The sequence below is a fragment of the Parambassis ranga genome, chromosome 2 (genome assembly GCF_900634625.1).
Source record: "Parambassis ranga chromosome 2, fParRan2.1, whole genome shotgun sequence".
Taxonomy (NCBI): domain Eukaryota; kingdom Metazoa; phylum Chordata; class Actinopteri; family Ambassidae; genus Parambassis; species Parambassis ranga.
Window position 1 is genome coordinate 23,905,213 of NC_041023.1, and position 22,285 is coordinate 23,927,497.

General features: G+C 43.1%; 3 protein-coding genes across 3 annotated transcripts; 1 reads left to right on the forward strand and 2 right to left on the reverse strand.

The window, feature by feature from the left end:
- The first annotated feature begins 481 nt into the window (after positions 1–481).
- LOC114432573 (probable polypeptide N-acetylgalactosaminyltransferase 8) lies at positions 482–10,190 on the forward strand. The gene is made up of 11 exons (XM_028400663.1): positions 482–884; positions 4,642–4,879; positions 6,248–6,414; positions 6,502–6,685; positions 6,755–6,952; positions 7,963–8,077; positions 8,297–8,482; positions 8,583–8,720; positions 9,122–9,217; positions 9,671–9,838; positions 9,914–10,190. Exons 1-11 carry the CDS (start codon positions 692–694, stop codon positions 10,091–10,093), a joined length of 1,863 nt encoding a protein of 620 aa, XP_028256464.1. The 5' UTR covers positions 482–691; the 3' UTR covers positions 10,094–10,190.
- Positions 10,191–10,453: 263 nt separating this feature from the next.
- ada2b (adenosine deaminase 2b) lies at positions 10,454–16,280 on the reverse strand. The gene is made up of 10 exons (XM_028400665.1): positions 16,212–16,280; positions 15,557–15,930; positions 14,828–15,047; positions 14,539–14,749; positions 14,329–14,456; positions 13,496–13,586; positions 12,184–12,292; positions 11,952–12,109; positions 11,670–11,872; positions 10,454–10,854 (listed from the first exon to the last, which is right to left on the reverse strand). Coding segments are annotated over exons 1-10 (1,584 nt in total). The 5' UTR covers positions 16,214–16,280; the 3' UTR covers positions 10,454–10,766.
- Positions 16,281–17,138: 858 nt separating this feature from the next.
- Positions 17,139–21,847, reverse strand: atp6v1e1b (ATPase H+ transporting V1 subunit E1b). Its single transcript, XM_028400687.1, has 10 exons — positions 21,739–21,847; positions 21,558–21,619; positions 20,390–20,455; positions 19,531–19,640; positions 19,221–19,287; positions 19,046–19,135; positions 18,209–18,277; positions 18,021–18,115; positions 17,848–17,935; positions 17,139–17,226 (listed from the first exon to the last, which is right to left on the reverse strand). The coding sequence occupies exons 2-10, from the start codon at positions 21,588–21,590 to the stop codon at positions 17,164–17,166; spliced, it is 681 nt and encodes a 226-aa protein (XP_028256488.1). The 5' UTR covers positions 21,591–21,619; positions 21,739–21,847; the 3' UTR covers positions 17,139–17,163.
- Positions 21,848–22,285: the final 438 nt, after the last annotated feature.

The following is a 22,285-nucleotide window of genomic DNA, read 5'->3' on the forward strand; positions in this document are numbered from 1 at the left end:
CTGATATGTTGAAATGTAAATAGTCCTAATTTAAAGGAGACAGTTTCCATGGTAGAAACATGAGACACAAGGACAAACGCTCTCTGAGTTTATATGAACCTATGATGATGCAGAAATTAAAGGTTTTCAGAGTACAGATTGAATTTGTGCTTCCTCATTTGTTTGTATTTTCTTGCAGACATCCTGCAGCAGGCAGCCCAGATAATTGGATGGATGTAAAACATGATATGGATTTTACAAACCTGGATTATATTCCAGACATAATCTGGTTCACAGACTAAAACAAACCTGTAAAAAACACATGTTCACATAAACTGTCAGCAGCAAGGCTGAATGTTTTGTGTATACATAGATATGTATGGAAGGGAAGTGTTGCTCCTGACTCAGTCCTGATCCGGTTTACTGCAGGTTTTCGTCCGTTCCAGCTGAGCCCTGTTAATGGTGCACACCTTCTGTCCCAGGTGTACAGCAATGAGGAGACAGCAGAGTGAAAACTAGCACTCAAATCTAGATCACACACACAGACAGTGTGAACTTCAGAGTATCAGATAAAGCTATAGTGTGTCAGTGTTTGTGCAGGTGTGTGTGTGTGTAGATAGGGTGTGTCGAGACCTTAGGCGAAAGGTGCAGAGAAACTTTCTCCACTTTTACTGTCAGTGAGAGGGAAGCAGCCCATCACCTGCAGAGGAGGATGAGATCAGGCTGGATTAAAGGACTACTGATGGCCTCTGTCATGGCCTTGGCTTTGTTGTACCTCGGCTCCATTAAGAGGGAGGTCCACACCCACTTTGAGAGACTCCAGAGGAACCACCACAATGACTCCATCAGGAACCAGGGGATCCTCAAGAGGATGGACAGGCTGGAGGGGGACATCAACAAGCTGCGTGAGTCTATTTAAACTCTATTTAAATAATGAGCTTGTTTGTAAAGAGCCAGGCTGCACCTAATGTTCATTACAAACTTAACATTAATTCTTTTATTTTAGGATTTTCTTGTGTAAAAACCCTGAAAATTGAAGCAGAAATCTTCACATTTGTGTCTTTAAAAACAAAAAAATATTGCAGCTTTTTTCTTTTTAGCTTTATCTTATCTGATGTGATCAGTTCTTGCAGCACTTCAGGGCCGATTTCACAGAGATTCTTAGTGCTAAGAGTTTCCCTTAGTGATGAAATTCAGAGATATTTCCCCTTATAAATAAGACTAAATCCTAGTAAAGATAAAATTGATTGACAAAACATGTTAGCCCTTAAAAAAGGTCTGAAGGTGAAACACTGTTAAGAGTGGAGAGGAGGACTTTTTAGAGGTATAAGTTTTCCTTAAAGGACAGAGAGGAGAAATGTTCTCCAAACTGAATGACAGTGAGCTATTTAGAGAAGATTGAAGCAAGGCGTCTGGACTTGTAGAGTTTTCTAGAAGACGTTTCGCTGCTCATCCAAGCAGCTTCATCAGTTCTAACTGTTTGGTGGGGAAACATGGTTTATATGTGGTTACAGACCTCAGTGGGTGGGTCTGGGTAAAACTTAAAAAACTTACAAACAATAGCACTAAATGTTTCCATACTTACCTGTGATGTTCTGGCTGACTGGGCCAGGTGTGTCTAACGACTGGCTAACGACTATGAAACTGCCGGAGGGGGACTGGTTGACAGCCCTTTGTTCTTACTGTGAGTATGTGTAAACTTCCTGGGAATGGATGGAATCACTGCATTGTATGTGGTAGAAAGATGATGTCTGAGGCCACCACCTCTGTTAAGGGAAGGTTTTTCCAGCTTAACATAGATGGCTTCCTTAACTCCTCTTTCATACCACCTTTCCTCCCTGTCTAAAATGTGAACGTTGTTGTCCTCAAAGGAGTGTCCTTTGTCTTTGAGGTGGAGGTGAACAGCTGAGTCTTGTCCTGAAGAGGTGGCTCTCCTGTGCTGAGCCATTCTTCTGTGGAGTGGTTGTTTAGTTTCTCCAATGTACAGATCAGAGCATTCCTCACTGCACTGGACTGCATATATCACATTGCTGTGTTTCTCCCTGGGAATCTTATCCTTCGGGTGAACCAGTCTCTGTCTCAGTGTTGTCATTGAGGGACTCAACTTTGCCATCAGACGTGTTGGCCAAAGGACTCAACTTTGCCATCTCGCCAGAGCAGATTCCAGTGGTGGACCTCATCACAGCCACAGAGTCAGCCATCAAGAACAACAACCTGACAGACACAGAAGCTGAGCAACTCCGCTTGAAGGTCACAGCCACACTCTCCACTGCTAAAGCACCGCCATCCAACCTCTCCAGTGATGAAAGGAAGGCCCTGATTGCACTACAAAAGGACCGGGACATCACCATCTTATCAGCAGACAAAGGAAGATGCACAGTGGTGCTCAACACACAGGACTACCACGCCAAAGTGACAGAACTCTTCAGTGACACAGCCACATATGAGACACTGAAGAGGGACCCCACCGGAAACTACAAGAAGAAACTAGTCAGCTACCTACAAAAACTGGAGAAGGACCAAATCATCAACCGCAAGCTCTATTTTCGACTGTATCCGGGGGAAGCCACTCCACGCCTGTATGGACTCCCCAAGATACACAAGGAAGGAGTCCCCCTCAGACCCATCGTCAGCAGCACAAACTCAGTCACATACAACGTGGCTAAGCACTTGGCTGAACTCCTGACACCACTGGTAGGTAACACACCACATCACATTCACAACTCGCAGGACTTTGTGAACAAGGTGGAGAAGATCCAAATGGACCCAGATGACACCATGGTCTCATTTGATGTCACCTCCTTGTTCACCTGCATCCCTACATCAGAAGCCACAGAGATGGTAAGGACTTGCCTCACACAAGACAGCACACTCAAGGAGAGAACCAACCTAACGCCAGACCACATCTGTGACCTGCTGGACCTCTGCCTGACCACCACTTATTTCCAGTACAATGGGAACTTTTACAGACAGAAGCACGGCTGTGCGATGGGATCACCTGTGTCTCCTATTGTGGCCAACCTCTACATGGAAGAAGTGGAGAGAAGAGTTCCTATCCTGGAACCACCCCCACCCACTGGTTTAGATATGTGGATGACACCTGGGTCAAAATCAAGACTAACGAAGTGGAACGGTTCACAGAACACATCAACGCAGTGGATAACAACATCAAGTTCACTCGCGAGGACACCAAGGACAACAATCTGGCCTTCTTGGACTGCACAGTACATATTGAGGAGGACAGGAGCCTCAATGTGGAAGTGTACAGGAAACCCACACACACGGACCAGTACCTGTTGTTTGATTCACACCACCCACTGGAACACAAACTGGGAGTCATCAGGACCCTGCAGCACAGAGCACAAACTGTACCCACCAGCTCAGAGGGGAAGAAGAAGGAGCAACACCACATCAGGAAAGCCCTGCAAACATGTGGCTACCCGAAGTGGGCACTCATCAAAGCCACAAAAACAAGACCACCCAACAACAAGAAGAAGGACAACACCAGGCGGAGAAAGAACATCTCCATTCCATATGTGTCAGGAGTATCAGAGAAACTCCGCAGGATCTTCAACAACCATGACATCCCGGTCCATTTCAAACCTATGACAACACTGAGACAGAGACTGGTTCACCCGAAGGATAAGATTCACAGGGAGAAACACAGCAATGTGATATATGCAGTCCAGTGCAGTGAGGAATGCTCTGATCTGTACATTGGAGAAACTAAACAACCACTCCACAGAAGAATGGCTCAGCACAGGAGAGCCACCTCTTCAGGACAAGACTCAGCTGTTCACCTCCACCTCAAAGACAAAGGACACTCCTTTGAGGACAACAACGTTCACATTTTAGACAGGGAGGAAAGGTGGTATGAAAGAGGAGTTAAGGAAGCCATCTATGTTAAGCTGGAAAAACCTTCCCTTAACAGAGGTGGTGGCCTCAGACATCATCTTTCTACCACATACAATGCAGTGATTCCATCCATTCCCAGGAAGTGTGCACATACTCACAGTAAGAACAAAGGGCTGTCAACCAGTCCCCCTCCGGCAGTTTCATAGTCGTTAGCCAGTCGTTAGACTCACCTGGCCCAGTCAGCCAGCACATCACAGGTAAGTATGGAAACATTTAGTGCTATTGTTTGTAAGTTTTTTAAAGTTTTACCCAGACCCACCCACTGAGGTCTGTAACCACATATAAACCATGTTTCCCCACCAAACAGTTAGAACTGATGAAGCTGCTTGGATGAGCAGCGAAACGTCTTCTAGAAAACTCTACAAGTCCAGACGCCTTGCTTCAATCTTCTCTACGTATGATGACCTGGATGACTGAGAATCTTCATCAACACAGTGAGCTATTAAAACACTACAGATGCGCAAACAAGGAAGCGTTGATCTGCTGCGCTCTGACCTCCCCATCTCTTAGATTTTACCGTAATAACTGGGCTGAATTTTGCTTGTCAGCTCACTGTGCTCAGGGAGCTTTGCTGCTCTGTCCAGTTTGGTCTCTGCGTTCTTTCACCTGTTTCCACTTTGGTTGCAGATAAATCTGCTCCAACCGGCACCTCTGTTTAACAGACGGCAATCACAGAAAGCTGAGCAAGTAGTCCTGATGCTAAAACAGTGCGTCAAGTAAACAATACTTGATCTTTTGTGTCCACAGTCAACCTGATGAACAAACTGGAAAAGAAGGATCTGGAGGTGGAGGTGGTGCAGGTGAAGGAGAAGGTGGCGGTGAGGAAACTCTACCCCAACTCTCCTCTGTTCAGAAAGTGGGGTGATGGTCTGTCGGAGGAGGAGCAGAAGGAGGCTGAGGGTCTGTTCCAGAGATACGGCTACAACACCTTTCTCAGTGACAGGCTGCCCCTCAACAGACAGATCCCCGACACCCGGCCTGCCAGGTGAGTCCAGATCACAGCCACACCTCAGGCAAGCAACAGGCCGCAGCTTTACTTTTGTTTTTACTTCCTACATGATTGCCTTAGGGATGCATGATGGTGTTCATACTCAGTCTGTTCAAACGTGTTTTATTTATTTAGGAGGCTTCAATTATTTTATCCTGTGCACACAAACAAAATGAATTCCCAACATTTAAATATATCAAGGTCAGAATGATGCTGACAGTCAGTCGTGTTTGTTTGGTAACAGTCTGGAGTCTCTTGGTGCAGTTTGAGTCTCGTCTCCTCAGGAGACCTAGTTCATTCTTCTTTAGTGAATCTTTTAAGCTCCTCCAGATCTGTTGGTCTCCTAGCAGGGACCCTGGTCTTCAGTCCACTTTACAGATTTTCAGATTTAGGTCAGAGCTTAGTGCAGGTCAGTCAGTGACGTTCACTTTGTTCTTCTGGAGGTAGTTCTTCACTAGAAGAGATGTTTGCTTTGGGCTGTTGGAGAGAAAACCATGACCCAGACCCAGTCTGACTGCAGACTGCTTTAAGACAGTCTTCTTTTTCACGAAGATCCACAAGATCCACAGTTCCAAACTGACTGAATCCTCCTCAAAGCATCATACTGCCACCACCGTGTTTGACTGCATGAAGCGTGTTCTTTGGGTTCTAGCCTCTCCTTGCTGTCTCCACATGAAGAAAACATCTCTGTTAGCACAGAGCTCTAGTTTAGCTTCATCTGACCAAATGACTTCCAGTCTGTGTGCTCTGTCTCCAGGTTATTCCTGTGGATGCTCTCATTCATCCAGGTCATAGTTCTAAGATTTTAAATTGAGGCAGCTTCTTCAGTTCTGCTTCAGCAGAATGTAAACCCTAACTGTCTCCAGGTGGTCTCTAGCAGACTTCAGTCTGGTTTGAGGTGTCTTTTCTGCAGTCTGACAGTCCATTTTCTTCGCAGGACTCTAGTGACAGTCTTTTCTGACTCTGACTCTCTTCTTCAGGTCCAGACCTGGTTAAATCCTTTACTGGTGACAGTCTGGTTCTGTTTAACTCTTTGAACCTCTCACAGCAGCTCTTCAAACTTGGAGCTCTTTGATAAACTTGTAGATCTTCTCCTGCTTTGTAGACATTAACAACTTTTTTATATTTCTTTACCTTTTGTCATGGTGCTTTCACAAGTGATGAGACAAAAAGTGATTGTTATTCTGTGTGTGTGCTGCAAAATAACAATACTGATAATCACTTTATCTCCAAATATCTCCACTTATACACCTAGTCATACAGATTCATTTTTTTAAAGAAATCTGCTTTCTTCATCTTTAGGAAGACTTCCCAATCAGCTGACCAGTTTGTCCGTTTTTGTCCGACCTACATTTTTGCACACAGGTGTGCAGAGAAAAAATATCCGGAAGACCTGCCCACCCTCAGCGTGGTGTTGATCTATCTGGATGAAGCTCTTTCTGTCATTAAAAGGGCCGTCCGCAGCATCATCGACAAGACTCCAGCTCAGCTGCTGAAAGAAATCATCCTGGTGGACGATCACAGCAGCAATGGTGCGCCGCTCTGCCTCCTCTGCCTCCTCTGCCTCCTCTCAGGTGTGAAAAAAGAGACATTTTTTTTAAACAGTTAATTTTCTGCAGAGGATTTAAAGGAGAAACTGGACGACTACATCAACTCCATCCACGAAGAGCGTCCAGGCCTGGTGAAGAAAGTGCGTCACTCAGAGCAGCTCGGTCTCACCCAGGCCAGACTGTCAGGGTGGAAGATGGCGACTGCAGACGTGGTGGCCATTTTGGATGCTCACATAGAAGTCCATGTGCAATGGTTGGTTTATTTGCTAAATGGTGTGTAGCTTAGAGTGTTGCCGTGGTGACTAACTGTCATTGTGTTCAGGGCAGAGCCACTGTTGACACGGATTAAGGAGGACCGCACTGTGATAGTGACACCAGTATTCGATAAGGTGAATTTTTATGACCTGGCGGTCACCCCCTACATACCAGCAGCCGACGCTTTTGACTGGGCTCTGTGGTGCATGTATGAGTCCTTCAGACCTGACTGGTACGACCTGAAGGACAACTCGCTGCCGGGCAAGTAAGAGGCACAAACACCACAACACAATGTTCATTGTTAGGGTAGGATTAGCAATACTCACATGTTTGATCGAAAGATGAAGCTAACTGGTAGTTAGCCAGCAAGCTAACTTGTCCCAACCAAGAAACAGCCAAACATGCAACCCCATGATCAACATAACTGGTTGTCTTTATATTGATTACTTCATGAATATGGTTTATCCTAACAGACATGTGAGTAAGCTTAAATTCCATAATGAGGGGAAATGATCAGTTTATGGGAACAGTTGGCATGCTGTGTGATCATCAGGCGTCCCAGGTGTGAACTGAACACAGAGGGTTTCTTGTGTTCTCACAGTATTTATTACAGAACTGGGACAATCACAGCACACTGTGGACAAACCACAAACACAGATACGTTACATGCTGGTAACATCTCTTATTATTTGTTGGCATAGAATTTCACAGATATGTGAAGCTTCTGTTTTTGTGGTGCAGATGTTGGTTTATGTTTATTGACAACACTTCTTTTCAGAAGGTCACACCGGTACAGACAGATGTAATTAACCTGACTCTGCTTATAAAACTGTATCTGCTGTACACAATGTTGTCAAAACAAACATTCAGCAACAACATTCTTAAATTAAGCAGTTTGCCATAACTCCTGCCATTTATGTCGTTTAAAGTCGTTTAAAAAGGAGGACACAAGAAGCAGATTTAAAGACTGCCTGGTAGAAAATGACCTGCAGTCACTGATCCTCTAAAGACTATGTGTGACAAAAACATACAATATTTCACTATATATGAATAAGAAAGGAACATTTTGAGTAATTTGAATTTATATATGTGGAGCTATAGTTCATCTAGGCACCTTTACCCGAGCCAACAATAGAACTTAGGTGCAAAAAGCTGTAGGTATGAGTCCTACAACATGGGCTTGTGTTAGCATTTTAGCACTTAGGGCACCATAGCTCCCTGTTTTTACAGGAAAAATGTAGTAATTTTCTATTCTAACCTTCATTTTGTCACCAGGAGCCCATCCATCATGGGGATTCTTGTCACTGATCGCAAGTTCTTTGGAGAGATTGGAAGCCTGGATGGTGGAATGAAGATTTATGGTGGTGAAAATGTGGAGCTCGGCATCCGGGTGAGTGAATAAAAAGCCTGGGGTTGATGTTAGCGGTGTGGATCACTTCACTGAGACAATTTAGTCTAATGATAACTCTCTAACTGCTGACACAGCATCATTAGCATTTAGCTTTCAGAGAGGTGTCTTTTTTTCATACTTGTGCTTTATGTTCTGTAAAATTTGAATAAGTGTGATTAAGCTTCTTATACATAGACATCTTCTTATACATATTTGCAGGTGTGGCTGTGTGGAGGAAGCATTGAGGTCGTACCTTGCTCTAAAATAGCCCACATTGAGCGTCAAGCGAAACCATACCTCCCTGACCTGAGCGTCACCATGAAGCGTAACGCACTGAGGGTGGCGGAGGTGTGGCTGGACGAATATAAACACAACGTCAACGTAGCCTGGAACCTTCCCCTGGAGGTACAGGACCTTTTTCTTTATACAAATCAATTGGGTAGATGTTATGCAAGTAAACGGAGGAAGTCCTCAATAAACAAATGTCTTTGTGACCTTCACACAGAATCATGGGATAGACATTGGAGACGTGTCAGAGAGGAAGAAGCTGAGGGAGAAGCTGGGCTGTAAACCCTTTCAGTGGTATTTAGATAATGTTTACCCACAACTGGACCCTCTGCAGGACATACTCGGCTACGGAACTGTGAGTCAGTGCTTTGTAACCCTGCGTTCACACTAAGAGCGACTAAAGCAGAAAAAGCAACGAGCCACAAAACTTGCAGCTGAACTTTATGCAAATTAGCTATGACAGTGTAAAACACTGACAACCTCCTCTTTAGACGTTCTTCGCTTGCGTGGGTCTCTGGGAATGTTGAACTTGAACTTGAATGTTTAAATTCCTCACGTCATGAGTGATTTGAGCAACAAAAGTGAACATTTATAGCAGCTGTACTTTTCCAGTTTTATTCGCCCTTGGTGCGAACGCAGGGTGTGTTTGATTTGGCTTCAGGTTTTCTTGAGTTGTTGTGATACTAGATCGCTCCTGAACTGAATTGTTTGCTCGATGTGTGTTGTTTGTGATTAATGACTTGTTTGTCTTGGCAGCTGATAAATGAGCAGAAGCCTGATCTCTGTGTTGACCAAGGCCAGATGCCCGGGAATACGCCCATCTTGTACAGATGTCACACCTTCGCATCTCAGGTTGGTTCAGAGATTTGCTGGCAAACAGTGCCACACCCAGCCAACAAAAGCTATATTGAGACCATGGGAACTGCCCGTGTAGGCTTTAAAGAAATACACAACTCTTCTGAAACGATGTCACCACAGCTCCACCTCCCCCTCTTCTGCTCCTCTAACACAGCGAGCAGCAGGTGGACAATAACTAATAGGTTTTTAGCTCCATGTTATTAGGGGGCAGTATGTGTAAACAGTGAGTGATCATACATGAAGAGCAATACAGAGAAAGGAGTCGATGAGGAAGTGCAGGCTTTATTGGCTCGTTGCAGCCCACAAGGGGACTGTTCCTGTAAATGGAACTGCAGTGGAAACACACCTGAAGCTGTTTAACAAGATCTTTACTGCTAAAGGGGGCGCTCAGGGAGTGAAGAGCCAAATCTACTCTGACTGACACTAATTGCTTTGTGTGTTGTGTAGCACTGTTACTACCGCGCTGATGGACAGCTGATCATCGGTGGACTTAAATCCCACAAGTACAACAGTAACCGCTGTGTGGTGGACTCCGGCTCTGAGATCTTTCCTGAACTGTACGGCTGCAAACTGGCCCAGCAGAAGAAGCTCCACATGCTGTGGGACTTCAAACAGGTAAATATGTCACTTCACACCTGAACCTACACAAACTGAAGGTAAAAAACATAAACACATGTGTTTGATTTTCAGGGAGGACAAATCCAGAACAGAGAAACAAAGCGGTGTCTGGAGGTTGTGACGGGTGACGATGGTAATCACAGCCTCAGGGTCCAGCACTGCACGGGTCAGGGCTGGAACATACAGCACGCCTTCAAAGACAGGTGGGCTGGTCCCCCAGAACAACACAGGGGCTCAAACCTGAACCTCTGACACTCTTACAGCAAAGAACTGGATCCATGAGAGTGAGTGATTTATTTTTTGCACTTATTGTTTATACATTTTGACAAATGTAGTGTTTTACTACCACCGAGACGTGCTTTGTTTTACGGTTTATGCTATGCTAAGCCTTAAATATTATCCTTAAATATAAAATCCTTAAATATATAAGTTATAAAAGTTATTTGCTGAGGTTATAAAGTCTTACATTTGTGAGAAAAAAAGTTTATTTTGTTACAGAAGTCTTAAATTTACAGGTCAAAGTAAGAATTTCTTTGTAAATATTGTTTTTTTTTCTTGTTGGAAATTGAGTTTTTCTTTCTGTGAATTTACAGCTTTATCATCAGAACAGTTCAGATTTTCTTTTCAACATGAGGCTCAGAGAATATCCCTGTTGTCATGTAAATGTATGTTTTACGTCTATAATCTCACATTCCTCCACCACTCCAGCTGTGTATACAATTCTATTTGATAAATGAACTTGAATACTGAGTGTGAATCATTTTTTTTCTCACCAGCACCAGTAACAAAATGTTTGTGGTTGTTCCATGAAAAGGAAAAACTGCTGTAACTGCAGTGAGAGCTTCCACACAGCAGGGTTCTTTAACATCCATTAATAAAACGATGCTATTGATCCATAGGTGTTTAGATCCCTGTTGGTCGGCTGTCACGAGTTATCAGTGATGAATGCGTCCCATTTTTTCTGCCACATGTTCTGACCCGTTTCCTTCAGATGAGCTGGCAGTGAGCTGAACCTGCAGACAGAGAAAACTCCTCAACTGTGTGTCTGTCTGAAGCTTTAAAAAAACATCTTCTTTATTTTTGTGTGGCTAAAATTCACCAAGACGTCTGCATGAAAAGTAAAAAATATGCTTTTGTAAAACAGTAACTTATGAGAGTCAGTTTATATACAGCTCAAAGCGTGGCAGGAGATCAGTAAACAGTCGTTCCAGATGCAAAAATGGCACAAAAAATGGTTGACTTGGTACTTTTGGGCCACTTTCTCAGTGGCATGGTAAACTACACAACAACTTAACAAAAAAAGGTTTGCTGTGATTTATAGTGGCCAAAACATATGGATCGCCCCCTGGTGGCTGGCTGCAGTATAGGTCATCAAGCCTGCCTCCTCTATCATAGGCCCCGTTCACACTGGGGAAAAAAATGTGGCTTAAGCAGGATTTGGCCAGATGTGTTTTTTTCCGAGTGTGAACACCTCCAATCCGGCTGAATCCAGTTTGATTTTAAGCCAGCTAGATCCACCCTCGAGAGGTTTGTGTGAACGCAAATGTGGCTAGCGAATCCGGCTAGCCACATTATTAGCCATATTACGAGGCGCCACCTAGTGGTTTGGAGAACAGCAAACACGCTGGATGAAGCCGGATTGAGTGCGGACACAACTGTGTGCTAGCCAGATTTGAAAATAGGTCTGAACGCATCCAGCTTAAAGGCTGTCTGGGCTCAATCCTACTCTAGCTGGAATGACTTTCTCCAGTGTGAACGGGGCCTAAGTGAGGACATTTATAGTAAATTCTTAAAACCCACACAGGAGAATAAAAATGCAGATTCTGACCTGATGGAGTTGATGGTCAGCTCTTTCAGCATGCCCAGGTTTGCTTTCAGTCCTCCGAGGCCCACAAACGCCTCATAAAAGTCGTAGGAGAGGCCTGTGGTGCCAAACAGAGACGGGTCGTCAGAGCTGATCACCATCGGGTGGCCCTCAGACATCAGCACAGATGCAGGGTGGTTCCTCAGATCTGAAACCAGCTTCAGCACCTGCGGGTCAAACAAATCCAGGTCCTAAATAGTATAACAATGTGTGCATTCTTTTTTGTTGTGTTAAAGAGGCTCTGACCTGGTTTGAGATGGGGCACAGCTCCACGGCCACGTTCCTTTTTCTGGACAGCTCTTTGGCGAGCGGATGGTGTGCCAGAGCGTAGCCGTGCCCGATGCGGGATGTGTTGAACAGAAGGGCATCAAGAATGTTCTGATCCACGTCGGTGCCTTCATCATCTGCACACATACACAAAGCTGGGATAAATTATAAGATGCTAACAAAATACAAGTTGTCAATAAGCTGCACTTACCTGTCTCCCCAGCGTGGAAGAAGTACGGCAGTGAGACGCCCATTTCAGCTGGCAGAGACAGGGCTTCTCTGAAGTACCAAAGAGTCCGTCCACTGTCCTCCCTGCCCACCTGCAAGACAGAACATCAGTGTAGAGCAGTGGTTAAAGAAGGTCTCCTCTATCACCAAAGTGAGTTTCATGAAAAAATACTGCAGAATTATGGAGAAATGGAAGGTTGAATTGGCACTAAAATCCCAATTTTAGTGCCAAAATTTTGCATTTTTTAAAAAATCACTATAAAACAAATCCCTAACCCTAATACAGAACTAAGGTTAGGTTCTTGGCTGTCATGAGCCTTAGAGCCTCAAGTGAGACATTTCTGTAATGGTCTCAGTGAGCTGAATGCATCAAACATTGAACCACAACTCTGCGACCTTTTTAACTCTAACCCTAAACCCTAGTTTTAATCTTAGCCCTAACCCTAACCCACCCCCACCTTCCAATAATATCTTTCTGGGCCTGGTCACAACTTGAACCACTGGAGGTTTGGTAAGGGGATCAATAGAGAAATTAGCATCTAATAATTATGATAAGGTAGTTTTGGGCTATAATTGTGTGGTTGTGTCAGTTCCTGCTCCCCAGGAACCAAATCCTGTAACATAATAGTAGTGCTGTTTGTGTCTGTTATGGGCAGACAGAAGCCACATGTCGTATGTGGATGTAGGCTGTCACACATTAACCTGGCTGTGGAGGTGTGGACCCTGGCTCTGTGTGGAATTCACCTAACTAGCCAACATTTATTGGATCATGTCAGTGCTGTACCGTTTACTTTTTACATGTAATTTGAACCAGAAATCAACGGTGTACCCCAGAAATGACGATGATAATGACAAGAATATATAATGATGTATGTGCTTTCTAAGTACGATATTAAAAACTTAATAATGGATGAACTGCAATAAATGCCAACTCACACAATTACAGCCATACATAAACCACCCGATCACAGCTAGCTAATAGATGCAAATTTATGGTCTCTATTGACCCGTTATCACACCTCCAGTGGTTCAAGTTGTGATTGTGTATTCTCTTTAAATTCGGCCTCACGATATAATTTTTTACACAAATGAAGACGTTGAACATTTTGGCAGACATCGATAGGACTGTGACATTTGTTAGTCCTGAAACGATTAAAAATGGAATTTTATGGAGAAAGAAATCATGCCTCATGTTACATCTGTCTCACACCGAGGCTGCAACCACTCGATCCAACACACCGGACTTTGGACACCCCTGACATATAGAACTTATAGAAATAGGTCTCATTTCTTACCATGTCAAATCCTGCAATGGCATCTGGGAAGTCCTTCTTCAGCTGAATGGCTTCTTTCACAGCTGCTTTGACCTCAGACACACTGAGAGCCCTGAAGAAAGAAGCATCATCGTTCATAATGGAGGAAAAAACAGAGCTAACACTAAAAACAACAGACCTGAAACCAAACAAGGCAGACTCAAGGCTGAGAAAAAGAGAATTTTGACTAGAACATTTTCTCACAAATCAGGGTGCATATAAATATAAGACAGTTTTAGGTTCATACACGCAAAACACAGTGATCACTATAAAAACACTGCTAGCATTATTAGCAACTGCTGATGCTAGCAGGCCCTGATTACACTCCATAAGGATCCTACAATTCCCACAATGCACTTTCGATGTGGCACCACTATGACATCACTATCTCCAGCAAAACTCCAAAGAAATCTTTACACAGACTTCGTGTTTCTCCGTGTGAGCAGCATTAAATGGGTCTGACCCTTTAATATCTCCACAGTTGTTTCCATAGCCAGGAAACAAGAAATGAAATAATGAAGAGTTAATATATTGGATTATAGCTGCTGAATTATTTTTCAAAACTGGAACATAGTGACATTTAAAATAGAGCAACGAGTTAGCGGCACATCGTCCCCACTTTGTTTGTCTTGTTTGGCTTTTTTGTGCCTCTAATTCAAAAAGAAACCCGTTTATTAGGTTACTGAAGAAGAAGAGTTGTGACCTGCAACTCCCTCCCTCCCTGTCCTGAGTGTGGACTGTGAAGATCAGGCACACACCAGTGTTTGTTTCAAATCAGCAGAGAAACGTCTCCTCTGTTCCCTGCAGAGATTTACCTGTGGGCAGAAATGATGATACGGGCCCCGAGGAAGTCTGGATGATCTGCCACAAACGTCTTTGTAGCTTCCTGGAACGTCTTCAGTGTGTGGACCTTATCGTGAATGGTTCCATCCAGCTCATAGGTCTGAAACACAGAGGGAGGTCTAAACATGACATACTTCTGTAATGATAGAGCTGCAGGTGTGAACAAACGTGCCAACACCAACCCTGGAGAGGCCGCTCCTCAGCTCGAGATAGAAAACATTGTCCTGGTGAAGCTCCTCGAGGCCTCTGTAGTAGTAGTCCCTCAGTACAGGAGCATGTGTGATCAGGCCTGCAGCTGCAATGAAGGCTTTCTCAAACTTCTCCCACACCACATCCTGGCTGGGGTACTCGCCGTCCGGATTCTCTGTGAACAGCGTGAGGTGCTGCATTAAACTGAGGGGAAAAAAACACATTTTGGGTTAAGTTGTCTGATGAGACCTCCAGCTGACATGTGTTTATGTGTTAGTTAACCTGTTATCGAAGCCTTCAGGGTCTCCTATTCTGGCTCTCAGGGTGTTGAGCAGCTGCCAGTAGAAGCAGTCCCATCGCGGGAATGGCTGGCGTTCTGAGAACAGGAAGCGCACAGAGTTGTCCCAGGTGAAGCAGATGTAGCAGTGAGGTCTGTACGTGACGTTCTTCACCAGCCACTCCACGCTGACCAGAGAGGAGCTGTGCACATGGAGGGCTGCACCTGGCACATGCACACACACACACACACAGTTTGTTATGGTGTGTCCAAACAAATACTGCGACAAAGATGAAGCTGTCTGTGCTATTTTCAATCATTTTCTGTCTCCTTAAGTTAATTTGGTCATCAAAAAATCATATATGTCAGCCTGTAATTCCTTATAGATGTGGATAGCTGATGAGGATAGCTGATGTTCCACCATTATTTCTGTGTATATTCACTGCAGTGCTGAATGTAAGCAATGGAGCCCTCTGCTGGACACACTGTGTAATGACGCCAATCCCAAATTACCCTGAGCATCTTTTCCTGGATTATGTTCTATAAAAAAGTTTGAATATGAGACAGCATTTAAACTGATGAATCAGCCGACCAGTCCGGCTCTGGTTTGGTGCATCTTTGCTGGTAAACTGTGACTGAGCTGCTTCAGCAGAAAGCCTGCCGGTCCAAAGCTTCTCCACAGTGACACAAACAGACTGAAAACACAGAACACTGAAACCTCTGGAGAGACCAACCTTTGGGCATCCTCTGCAGCAGTTTAAAGATGGGGCTCTTCTCGATGAGCGGCTTCGCCCTGAAGAAGTGGAGAGCAGGAGGAAACTGTGCCGCAGACATCTCCTGCTCCTTCAGCAGGTGGAGGTGAGCGTCCAGCTTCTGCTCTGCAGGCGACAGCGCCACATGTCCTCCCGTCTGTCTGGAAAACTCCTGACGCATCAGCAAGTCCCTCTGAGACGGGTCAGGCATCCCGTCGGTTACCCTCACAAACCACAGCAGGGACACATGGGCGACCACAGCCCGGAAGAGTGACAGCTGCATGTCCTTGTGTGCCACAGGAGGGCGCTGTGCTCCTCCTAGAACATGATGCTCTGCACAGGAGCAGCCTTTGATCCTGTAAAGGAAAACTCTGTGAGACATGACTTTTAACAACATCAGAGGAGCGGTCGGTCAGGTCTGTGCAGCGTTTGGGTGAATAAAATTGGACTTTCAAATTGTTTTAAACTCAACGTGATAACAAGATGCTCCGCTCTGCAGTACAGCGCTGACAGACCCCAATCACTACTAACATGATCACAAACTCTGAGCCAAAGTGAGAAGAAAGGAACAAAAAAAACACTCACAATCCAGGAGAAATCTTTCAAAAATGAACACTTTAAATCATACAACACTCACATGTAAGGAGCGTCCGCTCTGCTGCGCCTCAGCTCAGCCGTCTCCCAGAACGCAGCGCTTGTTTTCCAGCAGGAGCTCTGCGGCAGTCTAGCATGTCAGCAAAATACTCAGAGCAACTGGATAATTGGAGCATTTTTGTCTGACTAATACCATGTGATAAACTAATGAATGGAGCATGAATGGCCGGAGAGGCAGGATAAATAAACTGTGCATCATAAAGAACACTGGAAAAAAAAACACAGCAGAGATGATTTTTTGAATTTAATCTGTTTCCACAATATAACTTTTTGTTTTTCAGTTTTAGACACAATCAAAAAAAAAGAAAAGAAAAACAGAACAACCACACATACATATAATTTAATCTGGAGTCCTCATATACATACAGTGCACCCTCTGGAATGATATCACCCACTCCTTTAATGAGAATAAGTTGGCGTAACATCAATAAATTAACTCTGTAAGGTCATGTACAGTCTTCAGTTTTGTTTCTATGATACTGTTTTTTTTCCTCGTGATTGGTTGGAGCAGACACCCATTAGCAACACAATGCCCCATACATCTTATAATGCGGGGCAGAGGTTAATGATACTAGGAAAAAACTGTGACACAGATGCTGTGTTTGTCATGAACGCTGATCCAATTAGAGGACAACCTGCCAAGCATCCGGCCAATCACCCGATCCCATCCCCAACCAATCAGAGTAAACTGAGACGTTCTGACAGGAAGCAGCAGAGTAAACCAGTCTGTACAGGTGCGCGGTGCACATCTGTAATGTGTGTGTGTGTGTGTGTGCGTGCAGCATCCATCACATCCCTTAATGCACCGAAAAACAAATACAGCAATACATCACACGACAACAACGCGTCTCTTTTTCACAGACAAAAAGGAATGATATGACAAAATAAAAAATAACAGGAGTTTTTTTTTTTTTAAGTAATACAGCAGGAGGCTCTCAGTCATTAAACTTGCGGTTTGGGTTGGCACCAAAGAGAGCCACTCGGATTTCAGGCATCATCTGCAAACAGAGCGACAGAGGCACAATCAATACTGATCAATATATCAAATTCAACAATTCTTGATTAAAAAAAGATAAACAGATTCTTTCCCTCATGTTTGAGACATAAAAACAGCAAAACAGTGCGTTTTATTTTGTTAGTGTTAGTAGTGTTTCAAAAGACTACAAACAGACTGACTGTAAGTTGTGTAAAATTTGAATTATGATGGTTATAATTTAATAAAAGGGCAGGACTTTTTAGTAAAATTAACTCTGTAAGGTCATATTTATTCAATATTCATTTTAAATATAAATAATAGGTATAACAGACTGTAAACTGTCTTCATTATGATAAAATGTCTTTGTAGGAACAGACAGCGTTTGGACTACTCCATCTTCAACAAGAGAGAGTACAGAGGAGAAGAAGAAGTAGTGGAAGATGTAAGTTAAAGTAACATTTTTAACAGACTCACAAAATAGAAAAAAAAGAAAATTTTTGTAGTTTCAGAAATATTTAAAGACCCTTCAGACTCGGGTGGGTGTCACGTGTGATCGGCCAGTTTGAAAAGGTGAGTCTTCAGACAGGATAATGAATGTTTAACTGAAACAGAAGCCTGGTCATTCAACAGTCACATCGTCTACCTGCTGAGCCATCAGGTCCAGTCTGCTCTCCAGGGTGTTGGCAACCTTGATCTTCCCGTCACCGTTGTAGATCTCGATACCACCAGAGCTGCAAACAGGAAAACATGAAATAAACGTCAGGTACAGAAGAGGGTTCACTTCCTGTGATCTGATCAGAGAAATGTGCTGCGTACACGTCCGGGGAGAGGAAGTTCTCTTGGTCAATGCGGACCTCCAGGTTGTTCTTCACAGCTGCTTTATAGATGGGGATGTTCTTCTGGATGGATGCCTGAAAGATAAAAGAGAGGCGTGGTAGCTTCAAAAGAAGGAAAAGAACACAGGGATATCTAACTGTATGGTTTGAACACGGTCGCTGACTCACCTGTACCAACTGTACGTCCTGTTTACGGCAGCGAATGGTCACTTTGGTCTCCAGCAGCTGATAGAAACCCTGAGAGGACAGAGCAGCACATGGTACCTCCTCCAAAATGACCACACAGCGTAACAAACGTTTCTCTGAGGCAGGTACATGCTTTATATTTATCCTTGAGGAAGAGTCTGATGGAGAGCCACCAGACTCCATTGATAAATGCAGTAATTTTGGTATCTCTGCAGAGCACGAGTTGCTGCGTTACCTCAGTGTGACTTTAATGTTTTAACACGTTAAATTGGATCTAAACTAATCTAAAGGTACACAATAACCACAAAAGAAGAACCAACTGAGGCGGTGGTAGACCAACAACTCCTGTGTTCCTGAGTTTGGCGGCCTTACAGTGAACCAACAGCTTCAAGGCTGCAGTGCTATTATTTTAAATAAATAAAACATGTATTTTCTGCTCACTCCGTCCACAGCAGTTCACTGCTTGGCTTCCTGCCTGCTTCTCCAGCATGTACTGCCACTTATCCTTTAATTCTAATCATCATTAACAAACTTCAACAATGTTTTATACCCACAACATCCAGGCGAAATGTTAAATAAATCAGGGAAAAAAGAACCAACAGCTCATTGGCTGAGTATAATAAGAAGAGGCCAATAATCTGATGCTTTTTATTTGATACTTGGTACTTTCCATGACTGCTATTTACGCAGCATAGCTCAAATTCCCAAATATAATCTACTTGTGATTCTGCACAGAAAACACATTTAGACTTTTGCTGAAAATTTAAGTGCATCTGCTGTCTAAGATCTGAGCGTGGAGGTCAGTTAGGACACACCAACCTGTAGCATCAGCCCGTCCATCAGAGCCGAATACCTGGCCGGGTCTTTGGCGACGTTAGCGAGCCGCTGACGAGCCTCGTTCAGCATGTCCTGTGGGAACCAGTACATACGCAGCAGCATTATTTACACTTGTCTGCGTGCGTTATGTACATACAATGAAGACAGAGCAGCTTACCGAGATCATATCATCGCGGGCCTTCAGCACCTTCAGCCGAGCCTGGTTCATCAGATTTGACATTTGACTGTTTAACAGACAAATAACACACACATTGGACCTGTTTAGATCGCTAAGTGGGGCAGTGTTTGTTCATGCGGGAACCCTGGAGACGGTTTGGGATGAGCTACAAAAGAGTTACTGTCAGATAAATAACATTATGGAAACTCTGTCACAAACACAAACAGCTGTTTCTTTGTTCTTAAAAAGGATGGACTGAGGATGGGAAGGAAGGACTTGATGTGTCCTGTGATGTCTCGCCATGACTCACATTTTCTTCTGCTGCTCGATCTGCTTCTCTTTCTTCTCATAGTACTCCATTATCTTCAGCCTCTGGGTTTGGACCAGGCGGCCCTTCTCGATGTTGAACTCTTCCTCCGCCTGCAGGACGAGACACAGATGCTCCACTCAGAGGAATCCTCCGTCACCTCTTATTCCCACATGTTCTGCTGCAGGATTATTTAATCTAGCCTTGGAAATTAGCCACAAACATTGTGCAAAGTCTTCTTCGAAGTTCATCTTTTTTAATTGTATAGTGTAAAAGTCTCGTTATCAATTATAAGGTGGATTTTTGTTATTTATCAAATTAATTATCCAGCCTTTAAAGCTTAAGCTAAAACGTAGATGTGATCAAATCTGAATATATATATAGATTTTATGAGAATTATCGTCACAAAAATGTTTGGTTTTGAAAACATGCATGTTTAAAAATATATGTGCATTTTTAATGACAGGTTTTGTTGTTTTTGACTCTCCAGATTCAGATGAACTAAAATCTCTTCATTCATAATACAAACATGAAGCTTTTAGCACCCCTAGTGGTGACTTTTTTCCAGAAAAAGTCTCTTACATGAAACAGAGATTAGAATAACATGACTTTGGAGAGACAGGATGTAAATCCTTGAGTTTTAGAAACCTCTACTGTGCCTGTGTTTGTACGGTCTTGTGGATTCTTGGGGATTTTTCTTGTCCCCTTTTAGTTATCAACAATAATGTGAGACACCCAAACTTTTAAGGGTGCTATGGTGGCTCCTGGATTAAAGGCATTCTGTTTCCCATCATCTCACCTCATCCCTAATTCATGAATATATTTGTCATGGATTAAACTGTTTATGTTTATGTCTTTGTACCTTTGCATCAATTTCCTCTGCCTTCTCGTTGGCCTCCTGCTCGATGAAGGCCATCATGTGTTTGATCTGCGGATAGGAACAAAAAAAAAGCAGCAGACAGATTTAGAGCTTTTACAATGGATAGACCTTCTGAGTAGAATTTTTTTTAATTTATAATTAAACAACCCCCTGGATCAGCTTGTGATTGACACACATGAAGTCTGGAGTTCAGCGTTCTGTTAATTAAAGGCAACTTTGTCACCCTGCTGCAAGGTGACTGCTGCCTGTTTCCATCAGCTCAGTGTGAAATGTTTCTGCAAACTTCATTCAATACAACTTAAATTGTTAAATGTAAATTAAATAAATAACGTTCATTCTGAATTCCTTTTAGAACTGCAGGAGACTGTCAGGTCCTGATTTCATGGTCCTGTGTTAAAATCAGGGTTTTCCCTGAATTGAGGAAGTTCTGACTGCACCCTGAGCCAAAAGAAACTGCCAGCAGCAGCAAACTGAGAATTGAGAATAAGAATTCTCATCTTGGCCGGATGTATTTAATAGTAAATTTATCAAGTCGTAAGTAGCAATAGTAATCTATCAGTCAGTAAAATAGCTTATATATGAATATAATTGTCTTTATTGTTTGTTCAGCTGCCAGAAAGCACCAACATTTCAGAGACAAACAAACGTCACAAGAATAAGGGTGTCTCTATAAAATCATTACTGAGGCCGAGTAATAAACATTAATGAAAGTCACGATCAGACTGGAGTTTACGTCTGAGGCTTATTTTCCGTGTTTGCTGAGATTTTTAGAGTCCAGACTTTGGCTCGGTGACTCCTAGTTCCCCATCAGGCCCTGGCATGTGTTCATCATGTGACCACTGAGTAATATGACTCTCCAGATCTCAGTCATAACCCTCACGCCTGCAAAATGGCTTCTTATTTTGATTTAACTGGGCGTCTTAGGTGCAAAACGTTCATTCAGCTGCAGCATAAATATCAAAGTGTGGCTAATGTTAGTGTTTAAGCTAACCTACAGCAGCTGTGTCAATGTCATTCTGCTGCACACACCTACACCACAAACTATAGGTATTATAACCCTTATTGTAGCGCTAATTAGCAGCGTGAAACCTTATCCCACACAGTTAAATGTTTCAGTGGTGTCATTTTGAAGGTTAAAGTGATTCTTTACCTGCTTCTGTACGTCGGCATCGCTCAGCGCCATGGTTGCAGCTGTCAAATATCCGCCTGGGCCTGTCGGAGAAAAGGACAAAAACACACAAATGAAAACAACCAGCAGATAAAACCCAGAGGCAGCAACAACAAAGACATTTAAATTCGACAATGAGCGCGTTAAATTCGAATTAAAGTACCCGAGAATCACGGTAGAGAAGGTATGAATTAATCGCCGCAGTCGTGACTCGTAAAGATGTCTACGGAAGATCAGCTGATCTTAGGAGTCACGTGATGTTTACTTCCGGTGAATAAGCCAATCCGGTGCGAGGGGAAAAGAGACGCGTTATCCTGATTAAAAAATGTTTTTTCAATGACTACAATATTCAACATTTAAAACAATAAATAATAAACCTAAACATTAAGTTATTTTTTAAAAATGTATATAGTTAGTAACTGTAGACTGTATTATAGGTACTTTATATCATACATTTCTAAGTTTATCATATATTTAAAAAAATGTTTTTTTTCAAAGTACAAAATTGGAAAAAAAAAGTTATCAATTTATTTGCTCATTTGCTTTTAATTTTTTTATTTATTTTATTTTTTAATAGAGAAGCTAAGTAGAGTTTTAATGTTCTTCTACATACAATTATTTAGTAATCTTTCTATGTATTAGTATATTATTACTGCATTTTTATCTCTGTCAGTAATTTGACCATCACAATGTTTAAAAAATATTATTTA